The sequence below is a fragment of the Vanellus vanellus genome (assembly GCF_965231255.1).
Source record: "Vanellus vanellus genome assembly, chromosome: 5".
In the NCBI taxonomy this organism is placed as follows: domain Eukaryota; kingdom Metazoa; phylum Chordata; class Aves; order Charadriiformes; family Charadriidae; genus Vanellus; species Vanellus vanellus.
The window spans coordinates 13681709-13701119 of NC_138910.1; the positions used below are offsets into that span (position 1 = coordinate 13681709).

At 43.3% G+C, this 19411-nt stretch overlaps 1 protein-coding gene across 1 annotated transcript in view; it reads right to left on the minus strand.

Annotated features, from left to right (window-relative positions):
• Positions 1–19120, minus strand: part of SLC15A2 (solute carrier family 15 member 2) — a gene marked incomplete at both ends in the record, with an annotated part of 39461 nt that extends 20341 nt beyond the window's left edge. Inside the window, 9 exons of the mRNA XM_082484640.1 lie at positions 161–247; positions 1494–1576; positions 4170–4247; positions 6394–6484; positions 11672–11771; positions 12861–12953; positions 14770–14911; positions 15534–15621; positions 18989–19120. Coding sequence (XP_082340766.1) covers positions 161–247; positions 1494–1576; positions 4170–4247; positions 6394–6484; positions 11672–11771; positions 12861–12953; positions 14770–14911; positions 15534–15621; positions 18989–19120 — 894 coding nt within the window. The remainder of the gene's footprint in view (positions 1–160; positions 248–1493; positions 1577–4169; positions 4248–6393; positions 6485–11671; positions 11772–12860; positions 12954–14769; positions 14912–15533; positions 15622–18988) is intronic.
• Positions 19121–19411: the final 291 nt, after the last annotated feature.

Below are 19411 nucleotides of genomic sequence, written 5' to 3' on the forward strand. Positions count from 1 at the left end.
CAGGAGAGTACAGATGTGGGGAGGGACAGGACAAATTAGGACCCCGTGCGTGTGAGTAGTGTGGCGAGTAGTGTGGCCAGGCCAGTCTTATTGTCTCCCCTGTATGTCTGCCCATCTCCCCCCTTCCCCCTCCAAATTCTCCAGGTAGACCATCCCTTACCGAGTATTTTTCTGACGCCCAGTCCAGCCAGTGATCTCTCTTTGGAATCTGATGGGAGCGGTTTTTCAATCGGTTTTTAATAGCAAACTAGGGAGAAAAACAGGTAACTTCCTCGTGGCATACCTGCCCTTGTCACATTCCCAACTCAAGGCTGCCCTACCCATCCCCAAATGTAAGCAGCGCCAGAAAATTGAGGGGGTTTGCTGGACACTTCCAAAATCTCAGATTGGATACTTTATGACCAATTCTCTGCAGGGAAGTTTCTGTGACATTGGGTGATTAAAGGTATGATGTGGGAATGAAGTATTTCATGGGCTTGTCTTTTGGAGACAAAACTGACACAAGCCCCCAAAGATTGTTTCATGCTTGATTAAAACCTGCTACGTGATAAAGCTTTAAACATAATTGCTTCAGTTCTCTTCCAAAAAACACCTGTTGAATTGACTACTGTGCTGGCAAGAAAATGCCTCGTTACCCAAAGCACTGTCAAAAACAGAACTCTCACTCCCTTCTTGTTCTGTAGACTTTTCTTTGCATATTCCTGGTGCAGCCCATGTCTCATTCACTGCTAGATCAGCTTTCAAGTTGGTTTCTCACTGGAGGAGAAATCAGTGACACTGAATTTGTAACTTGTTTGTTTATGCTGTGTGCTACAGTCACTGAACACACTGAACACAGCCGCTCGGGCAAAAAGAATGGCAGACCTCACTTAGAAATACTATCCTTAAGATCTGGCCTGTTTCCCCAAGGTAAATCTGTCACTAGGATTGACCTAGGTAAAACGAAAACATTTGCTGTTAGCAACAGCTTCCTGAAAAGAAACATCATCATCTACCTAATAATAAAAGAGTATTTTTTCACATACCATATTCAGCTCACACACCATGAAAAACAATTGATATGGCTATAATGCAACTTCAGCAGGTGTCTCTTGCATTTACATGAACATGCTGAATGTGCATAATACGAATGTGTACGATTACTGTCTGCTGAACTGTTAAACTTCAGTAAAATTATTCAGCTGAAAAAAATTGAGTCATATATCTGATACTCTGAGTTTCTGAATTTTCCTTTCAGTTCAGTCTCCACTAACATCTGCCACTTGTGGTTCTACTGACATCAGCTGAACAGTTCATGGAGCTAAGGAAAAACAATTGAAATGTTGAAAGAATAATCTAGGACCTAAAAGTGTTTCTTACTCCTTACAGCTCATCAGCAAGATATCCAGGAACAGCATACAGAACTCCAAATGTCACCTCCCCTTTCCCCTTGCACTTTTCTGACCTGCAACCTCAGAGTTGTGCACAAAAAAGAGAGAATGGCACACACTTACGCTGATGCATTTGCACACTTCAAGTAAGACGTTCCCTTGTGGTGGTGTTTTTCTGTACAGTCCACTTCCAGCAATGAACACAACTGAAAAATATTATAATCCAAATGGGAATTCCCATGAATGAGGCTCAATCCTGCACTGGCTTCTGGGAAGGATCGCCCACCCCTGTGTTCAACAGAAATCCTCTGCCCTTGGGGTTTACAGGATTGTACTCTTTTAAAAAAATAAATATATAGGAGTCCTTTAATCCCTTCAGATGGAAGAAAAAGCAACACCCTACAAGAGGCAGTGTGATCCCTAGGAAGTCACTGTCATCTTCTCATGATCTGCTCTGGCACCACGGGCACCTCCACATCTGATTCATGCTGGGAATCGATACTTTCAAAATTCCTCCATCTATGCTTTTTTGTGGGCTAAACTTAAAATACAATCCACATTGAACTGCTGCACCTGATGTTGGACATCAGCCCTGAGCCACTGCAACCATATGAGGATCAATCCAGACCTAACACAGGCTCTGTGTACTTGCATCTCACACACATTTCAATGGAAACTGCCACGAAGGTCACTGCATCACACACTGGTGCTGACAGAAATTACCTCCATTTATGGTTTCCACGAAGGGATATGCAATTTAAGATATTGTTTTGTCTTGGTTTTCTCCCTCAAAGCCCAAAGAATATTGGGCCAAGGCTTCAAAATCCTGTCAGAGAGGGGGCTATCTGATTATATATCATTTGTCTTGCTCTTTGAGAGCCTCTGAGCACATTGCAATTCCAAAGACGTTAGCAGGGAGAAGCACAATAAAAGCTGAGCATGAAATCTATATAACAGACCAACCTCAATGTTTTAAATTAACCCAGTTGTCTGGGCCAGTCCACAGCCAGTGGAGAAAAGCAGGCACCTCTGTCCTAACACAGGAGGCCTGGAACATTGCAGGGAACTCACCATTTCTCTTTTCTGACTATGACAACCATTTGCATCCAGTTTTAACTTGCATAACTGTCAGAGAGAACTCTGAAGTCAGTTTAGGTGAGTCGCACTGAAAGACACTTTTCCAAAGTCACCCAGAGTGAGTAATTGCACTACCTAATTTTTAGCATCTCCCTGTGGACATGTTGGTGCCTCTAAAAGGTGATTCACTAGGTTTGCTGGAATACCTTCTTGCAATGCCATCGACTCCTTTGGGAACTGAGGTTCCTGCATTAGGTTTGGTATTTGGAATTAAATAGTATCAGTCTTCCACCATCTTTCAGAAACTGAAGCAACCCAGAAAATCTTGCTCTGTAAGATTTCCATTCTGCCTCTAAATCTATCCTTACTTTCCATCACCATGGGGAGAGGGTCAATGAGGGCAGAAAGTGTATTTTCTCCAGTTCTGCATGCTGCTCACATAGTCAAATATATCACTTCCAAGAGCATTTTAGCATGTTACAAAATAACACAGAGCTGCTTTGCCAGGCAGGCTGTGGAATCTGGCAGTCGGACACTAGCTAAAAACACATTTTGATTGATGCCCTCACCAAAACTGCAATATTTACATGTCCATTTTCCCCTGGGCAGCTACTACTCTGCTAGAAACATTCTTCTCACAATGATGCACCGAGGAGCCTGTGCTGCCTTAAACTGATAGGAACAGGCCACAGGGGAACAGACAAACTTCTCAGGCCCGTGACCATGCACTATTTTGAAAATAATTGCTGTAACGTTAGCTGTGGCCTGATGACATTTCTCCAGTGTCCTGATTCTTCTCTCTGATGGAAGTTTGAAGGGACAGAGCAACATTCACATTCTCTGGGGGACGGACTTTTTGAATCACAGATGCTGTGGTGAAATCACACAATTGCTTGGTCTCTCAATTAAGCTAACAAGCTGAATGAGAAGTCACCCCATGCTGGGTCAAAACCTCTCAAATGCAGCATAATAAGGGGATTGCTCCTTTCAGCAGCTTGCAACTGTGAAACTAAAGCTAATGGGGTGTCCTCTGCAGTGGCTACCAAGGAGTAACATTATGAACGTGGAAATTGCTGAATATTTTTTAAGGGTTGAAGAACAAATCTTCACAAGTACATTAATGGGGCTAAGCTGCAAGCTTTAGGAAGTAGGGTGATTGTGGCTGCCTCCTTACATTTGGAGAATAAGGGCTTTTTATTGCAACATAATAATAAGCTGTCACTGTGATTGTGGGAATTACTCCAGCCAAGCAAAGTAACTCCAGCTCAGAATAATGTAACATCTCATTCAGCTCCTTCTGTGATTCTTGTGTGGCACACAGATTCTGAAGCAGAAGTCTGAGCCATTAAAGATGGCCCCAAGCTGCAAAGAGCCTGTGGAAAGATTAGAAGTCACACGCTAAGCTTCTCTTCTATAAGCTGAGGATCTTGGCGCCTCCCTTTGCTTTATAGACCAAGGCAACTGTGTTTTGAATCATTCACCAGACCACCCTCTCATCAGTATAATGATAAAGGATTGCAGGAAAACCATGGTCTGTCCACTACTAAGTGAACTCGTGATTTTTTTTTTGCTGTTCTTAACTGTTGAATTGTTGGATGACCTCGAACCCTTGAGCTTCCCATTGCAGTATCCATCCAAAGCAAGTGAATTTGTACATTTTCTCATCTATCCGCAGACTCAAAAATGGTAACTCCTATTACAAGCATTATCGCTTCCACTCACCAAGCGCCAACACCATCAGTGCTGCTGGGACACCAAAAGCCAGTGCATAACAATCCTCTCCAAAACATTTCACATCCCCTGAAAAAGAAGTCAGAAATAAAAGCACCTAATTACAGTCAGACTTATGTTACCAGGGCCTTTGATTTGCTTCCTCTAAATCAGTCGCTTCCCCTGGCTTTAAATCTTCTTTGTTGGTGCCTGACACTGTGAATTGAATCTCCTTGAAACAGTTGTCCTCCCTTGATGAAGACAATTTGGAAGCAGGGTTACTGTCTGTCAGCAAAAGCAGCTGATAATGGGATATTGATGAGAATGGTAGAAGGGAGGGGGCAGACAAATAGGTAGAAAGAAGTAGTAGGAACTGTAATTTGGAAAAAAACCCACAACATTTAAAATAACCTGAGGCCATTCTGTATTTACCTAGATCTAAATAACCAGTACTGTGTTTCCACATTATTTGTGACAGCTGCCAGAGTTATTGTGCTAAAAACCTGAATTGGATTTCATAGCTACCTACAGTGGACAAAGTGGAAGCCAATACCTCTACTAAATAAGTGGGAGCACAGGATTAATTTTAACACTCCAGTTCCCTTTCTCTCCACCTTCGCACTCTCACTAGAGGCAGCCTACTCCAAATGTCATGTCTTGCAATAACCCATCAGGAAGCCAGGTTTGCTACAGCATGGCTTTGATCGATCTGAGCTATGGTTCACTGAAACCCTGCGCCTCTTGGACCAGGTCAGCTCTCACACCACATGAATTTAGAAGTCCAGTTGCAAAGAACAAACCAGCAGCAGGGTCTGTGTTTGTATGCCGTTGGCTACAAATTACCGCATTCTAACATGGAGTAATAACAAAATGGCTAAAGTAAGCCAACATAGTTAACAGGAAACCAACCCATGAAGCCTTCAGTTATTCCTCTTTGTTGTCCCTGCGCAGTCAGTCAGCTGCATAGCTGTGTGCATGCATAGCATTTATTTACTTATTTTCAGCAAATTAGCTGAAATCCAACAAAGCTGGCAGCAAGCCATTATGGGCATACTGAACTTTTGACATGCAAAATTGAGTTGGACGTGTCCACCTAAAAGCATATATTCCACATTTCTGCCAAATGTCTATGAACTGCACTTCTTGCTCTTCCAAGAAAAGCTTTCACACTTAGCAGAAATTCCTCTCTACCTCATTTCCATGTTGCAACTACTTTATTGCTAGGCTACATTGGCACAGTTTTTGATGTTCGAAGGCGACTGGATTTTCATCTGCCCACTAACTACATTGAGCAAAAGCCCCTTCCCAACAGAATGCTGACCTGGGGACATCAGTGAGAGAAAGAGCAAGAGATACAGCATTTGCCTTTGCCCATACAGATGTTGTAAATGAGAGACAAGCACAATTGTCCAAACTTTGTGAAATGAACATCCTGTTAAAACAATCATTCTGAACAAAGAAAGCTTCCTGGAGGCCATGGGATGGAATGAAAAAAAATTGCTACTAGGTGTGAAGGCTACCTTGTCCCTGTCCCCATTGCCTATGGCTTGCTGCTCTGCCTCTGTTTCTGTATTTAGAGCGTGCCAATCCCCTTGGCTTCTAGGCGCTGCGATACAATGAAGTAAGTGCAGCAAGACTCGGGGACTAAAAGGGGTTGTGCAAGCTGGCTAGAATATAAAGTAGGTCTTAAATGGGGCATAGGCCTGTGCTTTGTCTTCAAGGCCAGTTGCTCAGGGCTGCAATCTTGCAAGCAGACCCACGCAGACACGCCTTGGTGCTAGGACAGAGCCCTCCAGAAGTCAGCAGCACCCCATGGGAGGGGGAAGGTAGGACTTCAAAACAAGCCCTGCTAAGTTTTTTGGCCCTGATGCCTGTACGGGACAGCATAGATCAGTTCCCATCCACAGGTTACCTGCAGGCAGGTCAGGGCAAGAATCCTTCATTGGCAATGGGGAGGATTAGATGACCATATACATCCTTCCACCTTTCATATTTTAATTCTACAGTTCAGGCTGCCTTTGAAATATAAACAGGAACATAGTTTCTGTGACTCGTCTGCTAGTACTATAAATCTGTTATGCTGCTATGGCAGGATTAACAAGGCGTAAATGCAATACACTGGCCACTCCACAGATAATATAATTTCTGCCATTCAGTTGTCATAAAAGCCTAACTATGCACAGCAGAGTAGTCAGAGGGCAGCTAATTTATTGTCTTATTCTAAATCAACACTGACCTCTTAATACAGGAGTTACAAACGTGGAGATCAGACTTCCAGCATTAATGGATAAATAGAAGATGGAAAAAAACTTGCTTCTCTCCGAGGTCTAAAACAAGAGAAGACGATATCAATGTCACGGCTAATGCACAGCATTGGGCTTGCAGATTGAACACTATCAATTCTCTTGTTAGGAAGGCTGGGTAAATATTGACACACAGTGCATAAAATGTTAAGCAAACATGCTTGCATTCAGGTGACGGTAAATGCTCACACAAATCAGCTCACGTTACTTGAGAAGCGCTTTGGGGCTTTCTGGCATTTCAAAGGAAAAGCCACTGCTTCGAGAGTGTTGCGAGATTGGAGGGAGGAGAGAGCATTTACTTATTCAGAACAAGTAGCATGATTCAGATCCTCTGTCACCTAATTCAATCCAATTTGGCACAGTTTGACAAGCTCATAATTTCTTCCCATGTCTAAGCTCTATTGTGGTTTTTTTTTCCTCCTCTCCTGCATGGAAATAGAAAAAGAAACCTGTGTATTTTGAGGAGCTGGTAACGACAGCATAGATGAGAGAGTGCCAGCAAATGAGAGGTATCCATCAGACAGGAGATTACCAAGCTGAGGCCAGTCAACCTCAAACTAACAGGGTAAATTAAATCTACTGGACCAAATTCAAGAGCCTGATGGAGGGATGAACTCTAAGAGAAAGAGTTCAGAATTTAACTGCTGTTTTAACATATTATACTTCATACAGTCAAAGGATTCCTGTTGATCTTCTTTTCTCCTGTATAATTCATAATTTGAAAGGAATCAAGAACTTAATGCAGTTTGGTCCTTTTTGCTGGAGTAATGTGTGAGGGCATTCAGCCGAGAGCAGCTTCTTCTTGCTTGTGAGGGAGACATATGTGCATAGTCGCATGCACATACACAGTGCTAAACCTCCTCCCTGAGCCTGGGTGGGCCAGCAGAGAGGAGAAAAGACGAGCAGGCTACCTGACCTACCCCATGCTCATCTGTATCACCAGCTATGGGACACCGGAGTCAGTGAAACCAGCATTTAAGGACAGCCCAAGCCCAGGTAACCAATATACCCCATATGTATCCAGGCTTTGCTCCCAGCTGTCACCAGGTCTTATAAAGGTAGTGGGCAAATTGCTTGGGACATGGCTTGGTGCCTGGCAGAGAGCTCCTTAGGGCATCTCAAGCCACATGTCTATGACTTGAGCATCATTTTAAGTCGAAGCTTTAACTTAGCTGAGTGTGAGGAAGCTCCTCAGGGGCCTGCCTGGTTCTGTCCCCTCTCCTTCTAATGTGTCCTGCTTCCTTCTGCTCCCTGAGACAACAATATTCACAAGGCTAGAAAACAGGAGAAAACGTGGAAAATTGCAGGCAGCTAAGAGAGGACAGCTCTTACAGAATGAAGCCTGAGATCCAAAAATGCAACAAAACTTCCCATGACTGATGGTGCAGCCAACAGGAAAAGTTGCTGCTTCATTTGGCAAGAAGACTCTTATTACAGGGGATTACTGCAGGGAAGGTGGGCAGGTGGGGGGGCATGAGAGGGCTTTTCTTTATGTTTCCTTGTGAAGCAGGTACTGGGAAGGTGATGGTGAAAGCCCCATCGCTTCCCACTGCCACGCACCAAGGAGTATGGGGGTTACCTCACTTGGATTAAGGTGGTTTTGCCTTGCCTCAGCACAGCTATGAAGACCCCAGAGCTTTTGGCTCTTTCACGGTTTTATTTCCTAGCACGTCCCAAACAATCTAATCCATATATTACTCACAAATGATTAATCATGGATTAAAGGATTCTTAAACCTTATAATAATCATCTCTATGGCATGTTCCCATGGTTAATAGCAAACAGCACTGGGTCTTACTATCTCTTATACTCCATTTCTGTCCTTACCAGTGTTTTTGATTACCTGGAACTTTTTACTGCTAAGCTAGTAAAAGTATATTCTCTTTTTCATTCTACCTTTGTGACTAGCTATTTGTCATCATAAGGAAATCTAGACAAATGAGCAGCCTCAGCAATCTGTCCCGCTCCCAGAGTAGCCCTGCTGTGGCTTGACATGGGTAGGGTAGTAGAGTCCTCACAGTCCTGTCCTCTAGTCAAATTCTCATGCCATACCTCTAACCCTTCATATCTGAGCAACTCAGAATTTCCGAGAGCTGAGAAAAACTCAAGCATGCAGCTCTCAATGTGATAAAGTCTAGAGCAACAATTACCAAAAAGAATGTGCTCGTAAGAGAAAAGGGTAGTGATGTATAAAGAATTTGGGGCATCTTGTTTCACACATTTTCAGATTCCGGTGATGGAAAAAAAATGGTCAGAGAAAAGCAGAAGTGAGTACAAAAATAATGACCCAGCAGCTTGCAAATTACACTGATTGGAAGAAAAGAATTCCCTCCCTATTTTCTTAATCTTTAGAGCAGACGTACATGAACAACATGATTTGGATTAGCTAATTCGAGAAAAAGTACTGTACATGATAATCCTGATCTCCTTGGCAACCGGAAAATAAAGAAACAAAGAGAAAGCTATTTAGTACCTTAAACACCATATCACACTGTTTGAAAGCAGCTTTGATCCTTAATTAATATGCACAGCAGCCTTTGCATTCATATAACGTATCATAAATATCATTTGGTTCAGGCATTTTTAGCTTGGACTCCTAATCCCATAGACAAAGATGCTTGGAAATCTCCTGCAGATAAATCTGCTTTCCCTGTCTGACCTCCTGCTGAGTCAGTCTCCATCACTGTTTGTAGTAGGACTGTTCTCAAAGTGGCAGATCCAAGACTATTACACTCATAAAGTACTTAAAAGAAAACCAGATCAATAGTGTGCATTTTCCTCATAACATAAATTTGTCTCTATGTGGGAATACAAGGGCAATTTGTTTATTAATTTTATACACAGAACTACCACATCCCTAGTTTCTAAATGGACAACTAAGCCTGTGCACTTAAGGGTCAGCTGAAGTTTATTGGTGTCCTGAAAACTAAGGGGGAATCAAATGCTTCTTTTTATTTGGAATTTTCAAAACTTATTTCATCCTACCTGGAGTAGAAGACAAAAAACAGAAGTCCTTTCAAACAGCACTCCAGAGGGGTTTGATTCCTTACCAAATCAAAACTTCTCATTCTGATTTCGAAGAGTTAAATTTCCTATCACATAGCATAAACCATTTTTTTCTTCTGAAAGGCCAAGTCATTTCAAAATGGTAAAATACAAAACTTCTATTCTGAAAAGAATTAAGAGAGCAGAATGCATTGCTCTTATCAGGAGGCTTTTTACAGTTTTCTTTCTCTAAATTAGTTTTTCTTGAAGGCAACACAGAGGTGAATGTTTTAGCCTTAGTATAGCCTTAGTATTTGATAAATTTGTTGGAGACGTGTAGTCTGAATGCTGGAGAACAGGTACAGGCCCACACAACCACAAGCAATTCAGGTTTTTCTCTGTAACTCACTTGCGGTTGTAAATCTGGGATAATGATATGTATGTGCCTGGCTGGGGTGCTGAGATTCATTAGCTGAAGTCTATAAAACACTCTGAAGATAAGTAGTACATATTATCATACTGTAATTAGGTGGTAATTGAAAGATGCTGGATAAACATTATTAATCATTAATATTCATAGAAGTAGCACTTCTGAAAACGCTGCTGGAACACCTCTTAGAATCCTTTTGGGACAACTATTGGTGCTGCAAGCTGGGATGCCCACATGCTAGTATGCCCACACTGTATTCCCAGAAGGTGTGTGCTGTACTGCCAGCCTGGTTTTGGTCAGAGTTGTGCCAAATGGGGAGGCTGGTGACCACCAGATAACTGCTGCTCCCTCTTCTGCAGCAGCATCTAAAGCACCGGCTCTAACTGACAGCACAGGATGGACATGTCTGCAGAAGGATCTGCTTTGAACAAGTGGCCATGAAACATTCTGTGTTTTGCTACTTCTTAGTAACTATAAGCTTCATCACTTCATCATCACACATGTGCAGAAAGCAAAAGTCTTCCCACATTTTTAAAATAAACATTCTAGTCTACATTATTCAGTCATTAAATACTGACTACATGCTAGGGCATTGCAAAAGACAAACAGCAAACTGCTCTACGGGGCTCCCATCCCTTGTCCAAGGCCAAGGAGCCATCCCTTGTCCAACTCTACCAGTGCCTTTCCTGACAGACCATTACTGTAATGTCCTTCTTCAATGCCTCCATTGACAGGAATTTCCATCTCCCAAAGTTCCTAATCTTTTCCAGTACTTCTCTAGATCTACTTCTGGAAAATTTTTCCTAATATCAGTCCTAAATAATCCTCCTTCAATTTAAGCCTACTCATCACAGACCCCAACATTTATTTTCTTTCTTGTAGCAGTGGCCTTCTATATATTTGAGGACTTATGCCATGCACAGACATTGCTGATTTGAATGCTGTCATTAAGAAACCTGAAATTTTTATTTGTGTTAGGTCAACATAAATCTAAGTGTTTAATTTCAGATCAATATGAAAAATTAGCATTTTGCCTGAGGCTTAGTACTTCCTGACCTGCTTCGCTTCGTTAAGCGCTACCTGATCCCTGGTTGAGCCACTGTGCTGCATAATGGGAGTTTGAGATTAGCGCAGGTGAGGGGCTAAGCAGTCATGATAGAAAATGAGGACGTGAAGCAACTGGACTACAATTCACAGGATGCAGAGCAGTGCTAAACAGCTGCTAAACAGTGCTAAAAAGAAACATTTTACCCAAGTCTTCAGAAATTTCCATTCTGGAATATCTAGAAAACATTCTTGGTAGATGTGGTACCAGCACTACTTTCAAAAGACTGGCATTTCCTACAGTTCTTTCTGAATAATATCTAAGACACAAACTATGACTGATTTGAGGGAAAATTCCCAAGGAAGCATAGGCTGGTGATACAATTTTCTCTTTCATTTGCTGCGTTCCATTGCAGTGCATTATAATCACCTCTGTTAAGCTGGTTCAGAAATGGCTGCAGTTCTATGATACATGTTACAGGATTTTCCAACTACTCTGATGTCCAATTAACATTTAGATGATTTGATGTAATTATGACTTATCCTTCCTGATATCAGTCCTGTTCTGCTGTCATTTTCTTTTCCTGAACCATTCAGATTCTCTCATTTTGTGCAAACCCTCCAACCCCACATCTTAGTGCATCTTTTCCTAGCAAACTGGCCCTTATTATAGTACAACAGGATTTGATCACATAAATACCCTCATAAAGTAAGCAGACACTGCAGATTTTAGGAAAGAAAAGAAATCTTACATGTTCCTCTTCAAACTGGTCCCCACCAAATGCAGAGACACAGGGCTTGATACCTCCCGTTCCAAGGGCGATCAAAAACAGACCAACCATAGACAGGATCCTTCATGCAAGAACAAAAATATCACCATTGCAGAACTTTTCCAGTGCTTATGAGAGCATTTTAGTGTCACCCAACCATGATTCCTCTGGTATCATTGTCTTTTGTACATGGGTAGTGATGATAAGCCAGATAAGTGTAAAAAACAAATTATCCTCATTTCTGCATTCAGTACCAGTCAATTAACCAAACTGCTTTTGTCAGTTTCTTGCTGTTCTGAGGCCAAAGGGATATCCTTGAGATCAAAAATTTGTGGGATTATTTTTCACTCATATGTGAACAAAAGATTGCAGAGATCAATTGAGGGAAAAGAAACAAAAGAAGAAAATTTAAAAAAGCCTTTTCCTGTAGCCTTGCAGCTTGGGTAAGCACAGACAAACTGTTTGAATTAGGCTCATTCTTGGGTGCTTTCTACCTCCTAGTACTCCTCAAAATACCATTGTTGGCCTGACAGATTAAGTCTGTAGGGAACAGGAGTGTTAGGACTGGCCAGGTCTGGGATAAAAAGAAACTGTTCTGTAAATGAGATGTGCTCCTGCCTGCACGTGCATATTTTTAGAGCTGTGACAACCTAGGCAAAAACAGCTTGGTGGGTTCAGAGATGTCAGTGGGGAGCTACTCTGACAAGACTATCAGTTCAGAATCTAGAGGGCAAGAATGGTTGTACCCTATGGAAGAGACAAACTCTTCCACTGTCACATCAGAAAATGTATCTTTGATTCTGTGTTTCCATGCACATAGGGGAACCTTGCTGAGTTGGGCAGCTATGCTGAGGAAGAAATGAGGGAAGAATGAGCATGGTGCAGGCAGCTGGATGGAGGAGACCAAACTCCGGTAGCATGGTATAGTAGAGGGGGGTGATCAGAGGTCTCTGTCTCAAAGGGTTTAGAGTCTCTGTGGTGGTTTCCAACTCCTTCTGGTGCATTCACACTCTTCTGTTCTTACTCAGATATCCCACGTTCTTCCCTGATAAAGCAACCCATGCACAGACCCCAAACTGCTGGCCTGATGGAGGTGAAACAAATTACAGTCCTGGGTAAAACAACTCCCCTCACAACCTACTATAGCGCTGCAGTTTCAACAGCTACTTACACATGAACCACCTGGTTGCCTAGGGACGGAATTGCACCGACTGACTTTATCAGATGGCCAACCACATACACAATGGAGAGGTAGATGATCGTCCTGTGAGGAAAGCAAACAGCAGTGACTGAAGGTGCTGGGTGGTGTATGATCTGAAAACAGAGTGCACCTGTGTTTCCTGATATGGCGGGTCTACTTGGCACATACACAAGGAACTGGTTTGTTCATACCACTGGTGTAGGAGGCAGCTATAACTCTTTTGTGTCAACACTGAGTGCACTGGAAGAAAGAGACAGGCGAATGGGTTCAGGTTAAGGAGGAATAGCCCCTTTCTTTGTAAAGGTTGCTGAGCAGAATAAACTAAAAATGTTCCAGTCTTGTCATGCATGGAAGGCTGCAAATAGAAGAGTACTGTTCAGGTCCAACTCAGTTTCCAGAATACTAATAATTGGCATTTTGTAGCATGTGTGAATCCCTTGACTGGAAGACATCCATAGGTTGCCCACATTCAACCCACCTGACTAACACATCCAAATTAGGAGTGTGGTTCCCCCATTACAAGTACCTCTGAAGGACTGAGCTCTTGTATCTGCCTCCCATGTCTTGATGAGAGAGAAGAAGTAATCTGACTAGGAGGATCAGGCTCTTGAGTGTATTCTATTCCTTCATCACCTTCAGGATTAAGAAATGTCTATGTATTTCTGTGCAGACTAGACACACACAGAGGGAATGGAAGGACTTGTTAGGACAGAAGTACTAGAAGAAGCCTTATGAGCTTTGAGTACAGAAGTGGTCCTCGACCCATTGAAACCCTGGTTGCAACAGCTAATTTAGAGCCACATCAGATCATTCCTAAAAGACCTCCTAATCTGTTATCCTGTCCTCGGCATTGGCCAAGGTCCAGCTAATACAGCAAAAGATACCTCCCTTTCAATCATACGGATTACTCCAGGGAAAGTCTCCTGCCTAATGCATAGAAGTCTGCATAAGGATTTACCTTCTCACAACATCGTGCTGCAAGACAGATATCATCAAATACCAACGAACATTGCTAAGTGACCTTAAATAATGAAGTTAATAAACCACCACTGTTACTTTTTCATTCAAAGGGACAAGAGAACAACTAAAATTGAGCACAAAAAAAAGAACATTGATATCTATTGATATCTCCTTAAGAACTTTCTTCTGGAAAGGCATATGGCAGCTGTTTTTTTCCTCTTGAGATTCTTCTGCCACATGTGCTTAGTCCTAAAGAGAAGGGTTCAGATGCACTTCATCACTCTGACAGCCAATGCTCCTCAGACAATGAACACAATGCCAAGCAAAGAAAGTTCTATAGCTGCTCACCACCACTCTGGGGCAGATTATGGCCCCACAACTTATCAGTGAAATGCAATACTGCCTAACCTAGGGAGAATTTACCTGGTGATGGACTGAAGGAGATGATTTGAGTGAAACAAGGTTTCTCTGGCATAAAAATGGGTGTGCTCACATATTCTCTATGCTGTGAAAGCATAAGTAAGTATAGTAAAGTTAGTGGCATTTTATCTGAAACTGCAAGATCTAGATGATGACATGGCTTCCTAACCATCTTTGAATCCTCAAAGAAGCAGATCTTGGCAAACTGATGGTTAATCACCCTACACCTCAGCTCCCTCAAGGTGGAAAGGGAAGGACAATGGAAGAAAATTGTGTTTGTGACATTTAATTTGTTCCAACTTTGTTGCCTATTGGCCCTTGGAACAGCATGAGCAAATGGATCAGCTGTTCTTCCATTAACAGAGAGGAGCTGACCTTCGCAAGTGTGTCTTTGCTACACTGAGCTAGCTCAAAACTGGGAGCACACAGAGCACTGCCCTTGCACAGGCTGCATGGTGTAGATGTATGCTGTCTGAATTAGAGAGGTGTCTTCACTTACTTGTATTTTCCCAGCCACGAGTCTGCCATGATGGCTCCAATGACAGGTGTAAAGTAACAGAGAGCAGAAAAGGCATGGTACACAGCAGTGGAGAGATTCTCATCCCAGTGGAAGAAGCTTAAGAAATATAGCGTCAGGACAGCTAAAGGGAACAAGCAGATCACATCAGATAATTAATGTGTATCTCTGTAGGTAAGCAGGAAACTACATCACAGTGGCAAGAAAACCACCGATTTGTCTAGCAGCTATGAGCACTGTTGTGGAAAGATCTATGCTTTCAGACCTGTTCATCATCATCCCTGACACAGGAAAAACTAAAATAAGATATACAAATATCAGGCATTCTTTGCTCATAAACATTTATGTTTAGCTGGAAAACATATTTTCTAGCTATCTTACTGTAACCTTTAGTTCTGTTTATGCACATTTTCTATTTGCAAATTAGATGCCTGTATGACTCAGTTCCCAAATACGTTGATTGCACACAACTATTGAAGATGTCACACACTAGAAAACCAGGTTTGAGACAGGGAATGATATAAAAATGTAGATTGGAATGTACATTTGGAGCTCTCTGGATGCAACTTCTGCCCAGAGACGGTGTGGCATCAATGTTAGGGCACACTATTCATACCTGCATTCCAAAATACCAATTTACTTTGAAAGACAGCTGAGACCACATACAGCACAGCCCTGGAACACCAGGCCAGTGGGTATAGAAACCCAAGGACAGGAAAGTCATTTCCCAGACACAGGCCACATACCTCTCATGCCATAGTAGGAGAAGCGCTCGCAGAACTCGTTCACCACGATGAAGGCAATGCTTAGGGGGTAGTTGGAGCCACAGAGTTTCTGCATGAGACAAACAAGAACGTATCAGCTCTGTGAAAGCTTTCAACCCAGCAACATGCCCCCTCAGTGCCTGGGCAGTGGAGAGGAGTCCAAGCCAAAACCCACATGCCCACTGCTGCTTGACTGGCCTGTGGGTTGGACTCAAAGGAGTGAGGGGACCCCACACTTATCTTGCTTTGGTTAAGGCACCCCAGTGAATCATCCTAGCCAACATGGCCCCAGTAAGGACCTCCATGGGGATTCATGGGCTGCCAATAGCCTACCATGCTCACAGCTCCAGGAACTCCAGTGGAAGGTCCTACCACCTCTCTGCTGTAATGCAAAAACCCACTGAGTTGCAAAACCACTTTCAGATGCCTTTTCTCCTACATTTCACATAAAGCTACTACCCTGCGCCCTCCCTCTCCTTGTACCAGACCTTGTCTCAGCAGTTGGTAGACCCCAGGGAACTGCTGTCTGCTTCCGTGTGAAACTGCTCCCTCCCGTGTGACAACTGCCCTCAATCTCTGCACCTCACTTGCACTGAACTGTGCTACCACATTCACTGAAGCAGAGCATCAGCCCTGTGTCTGGCACTCCCTCAGGCATGGTATCCATTATGTATTCCAAGAACGTTGACATAGCTATAGATAATTCAATTTATTAATCAAAACTAAACAAAACAGTGATGGGACTGTCAACCTGTCTGAGTGTGGCAACTCTTTCACCGAGTCTGACTTTCCTACAGCTAAAATCAGCAGCTTCCAAGTAAAATACATTTAAACAGATGAGTCTTGGCATGACCTTGTGTGGGCCTCCGTCCCTCTTGCTACCCTACTGTGGTCTGAGCTAAGCAGCTTCCAGTTGCTTAGCTCCACTGCCTCGCAACAGGGAAAGCAGGTTTTCACAGCACTGCCCAGCCTCTGCCAATTAGCGGAAGAGAGGGGCTGGCCATGGACTTGGTAAGGGATGGGGGGGCGCGGGAGGGAGTGTGATATTAACAGCTGCATTTGTATTTGAGGGTTTAAACAGCCATGGTATGGGCCAGTGAAATGAGATGAGCTCTTCACATGCTTTTCTGTGCCTCGTGTCAGAAATAATGAATTCCTGTATTTCTTCCCAGAGTCCCAAATGCAAATAGAGATACCAAAATAGATGCGTTTATTCAGGTTTATTTCACCACCGAGAGACCTGAGCTTATTTGGATTCCCAAAGCAATGGTACCCAGTTTGGAAGAGTCTAGTTTAATGATGCTGACTTGCTCAACATTACACAAGAGCAACAAAAGACAAAAGACTGGCTGTCTGGAAAAAAAAAAAAAAAAAACCCCAAAACCAAATGCCTTCCACTGCTTAAGCCAGCATCTCTAAAGACAAATATTTTTGTCCTTTTTTATATATATATTTCTGTCACTATTTATGGACTGCCTTTTTATTAAGAAACCCTTGGCATCTCTGCTTTACTAGAGTAAATACGTAATCATTCGTTTCATTTATTATTTACTCTGAAACCATCATGCTCAGCATATGGCTTGTAAGACAGAGTGGGCTCCCTTGGAAACCGTACTGGGGTCTCCTGCTTTTAGACTAGCCTAAAAACAGTGGCATATATAAGCTGTAAATGCACAAACACACAGACATACACACACAGGGAATACCTTTCTCCAACAAGTTTTTCATAATAAAGAAGAAAAGCCAGAAAAGGCAAATTATGCTTCCTGTGGGTGCTTGGAAACATTTTCTGAACTTGGAAGTAAAATTGTGTAACAGGGATCTTTTTCTTCTTCTGTTTCACAGACCTTTCTATCAGTACTCGTGAGATTTAACAACATTTGATGGAGATGCAGAGCGTGACTGTTCAAACCCAGATGGCCAGCTGTCAGGAGCCCTGCTGCCTGAACTCACCCCTCAGCACCCGATGCACAAGCCCTGCTGGATTTAGCTGCAGTGGTTTAAGGTGTCACATGCCATGGCCATGCTGTGACCTGCAGTGACAGAAAACCTGGCAAGGACCCATTTCAGCCACTCCTGCTGTGGTATGGGCACCTCCTACAGATGAGCAGGGACAAGCAGGGAAAGGAGAGACGGAGGCGGTGACTTCCCAGCTAAACCTCCCCAAGTGCCTGAGCCAGCACCCTGAGTAAGTGCTTACAAACACAGAGCAACGACTTACAAGCAGGGGTACTTCCATCTGGCTTGTATGTCATGAGATGGCATCAGCACACGCAGAAACCCTCATGTATTCTCTCCGCTGTATCACTGACCTGCCTGTGGCCTGCCTGGACATCCAAAAGTGGGCAGCTTTCATCCATGCGGAGATCCAGATGCAGTTTGCTCGCTTTCGCGGAGGAGGACCTTGCTGAGTAGTGAGCCCCAGCAAAAGCAAAGAGGCTAAGCCTGGATTCATGGGCGCCAGAGATAGTCTGCTGTGCTTAGCTACCACTGTAAGCCTGGGATCTGCAGGATTATGGAGCTCTTAAAGACACTGTGGAAGTTGATAGTCCGTTTCTTTGGAAAAAAGAAAGGTCATTTAAAGTGCCAGCTACAGGAGATGTTTGTTTTCACCTCCCCTTCTTGCTGACTAGCTGCAAAATTTGGGCTAAGATTAATATTTCACCGCAGCTCCAGATATCCAATAGTTAATGTCTGCACAGTATTTAAATTTGTGAGTTAAATAGTTGGGTTGCTAATGACATGACTGACTGCAGGCTTTAAAAGCAAGTATTACCATGCTGTTCCGCGAGTCAAAGCAGGTGCAATGCAAGCCCTATTCTCCCCAAAGTCAACACCGTGTACAGATTTTAGGGGTCAAGCACTCAACAAGAATTAGCCTGAAAACTGCACAAGCTTCAAAGCTGCAATGCAAGAAAACGTTCAGCTGAATCTGACTCTAAATAAGGTCCAAAGATGTAAACCTGAGGCTCTGTTACTACAGTTGAGCTCTGTAATGCACATCAGCGGCCTGTGCTCAATCCCTGTCCTTCCTTCTGCTTTGCAGCATCTGGGGACCCTTCCCTGGTGGGTCTCATCGCACTGAGCAAATGCATAGGTCAACTCCTTCCCTCCCCCACACATCCCCCTGCACTTCAGAGAAGTAAGTCTTTTCCCACAAGGAAAGTAGCGTTCAGAAAAAGGGAGCAATCAAAACTCTTACCCCTTTTCCCAAAGATTCGGACAGTTCATTTTTCCCTTTAAGCTGCCCTTTCTTAACTTAATCAGGTTAGTAGAGGGATTTTTGCCTGGAGTTGTTAATGCTTATTTCAACCCTCTGCAAGAAAGGGTGTTTGTCTCTAGCCAGAGCACAACAGGGGAAAGAACAGAGAGATCTTGCAATGTTTAGAGCAAGCTGAGCAGAAAGCAAAGAAAAGGAAACCAGCTGTAACACTCACCGGGGATTTTTTCTGAACAGGGAAATCTCCTTTGGGGGGATCATCTCCTGCAGAAATAAAAGTGAACAAAGTTTCCTTGGATTCGTTTCTCTGAAAAGCGTTCATCTCCCCTCTCGCCTTGTCTCCCACCATGCTATGTGGCTGTGGTGAGTTGACTGGGAAGATTTCCAACCTCAGGCATGAAGTTTGATTCAGTTTGAGTTAACCCTAATTGAGCACATTTGTGCAGCCAGGGCAGAAAGGGGAGGGAGATGCTACCAGGAAAGACAACTCCAGAGTTCAAGAAGAGTCAGGGAACAGAGCCTAAATCATTCACAGGTTGGGGCTGTCAGCACTTTGTGGCACAGACCTCCTATTTGCTTGGCATGCCCCCAGCTATCGGACGTGCACCAGCCCAGCACGGCACTGTATGCTGAACAGATG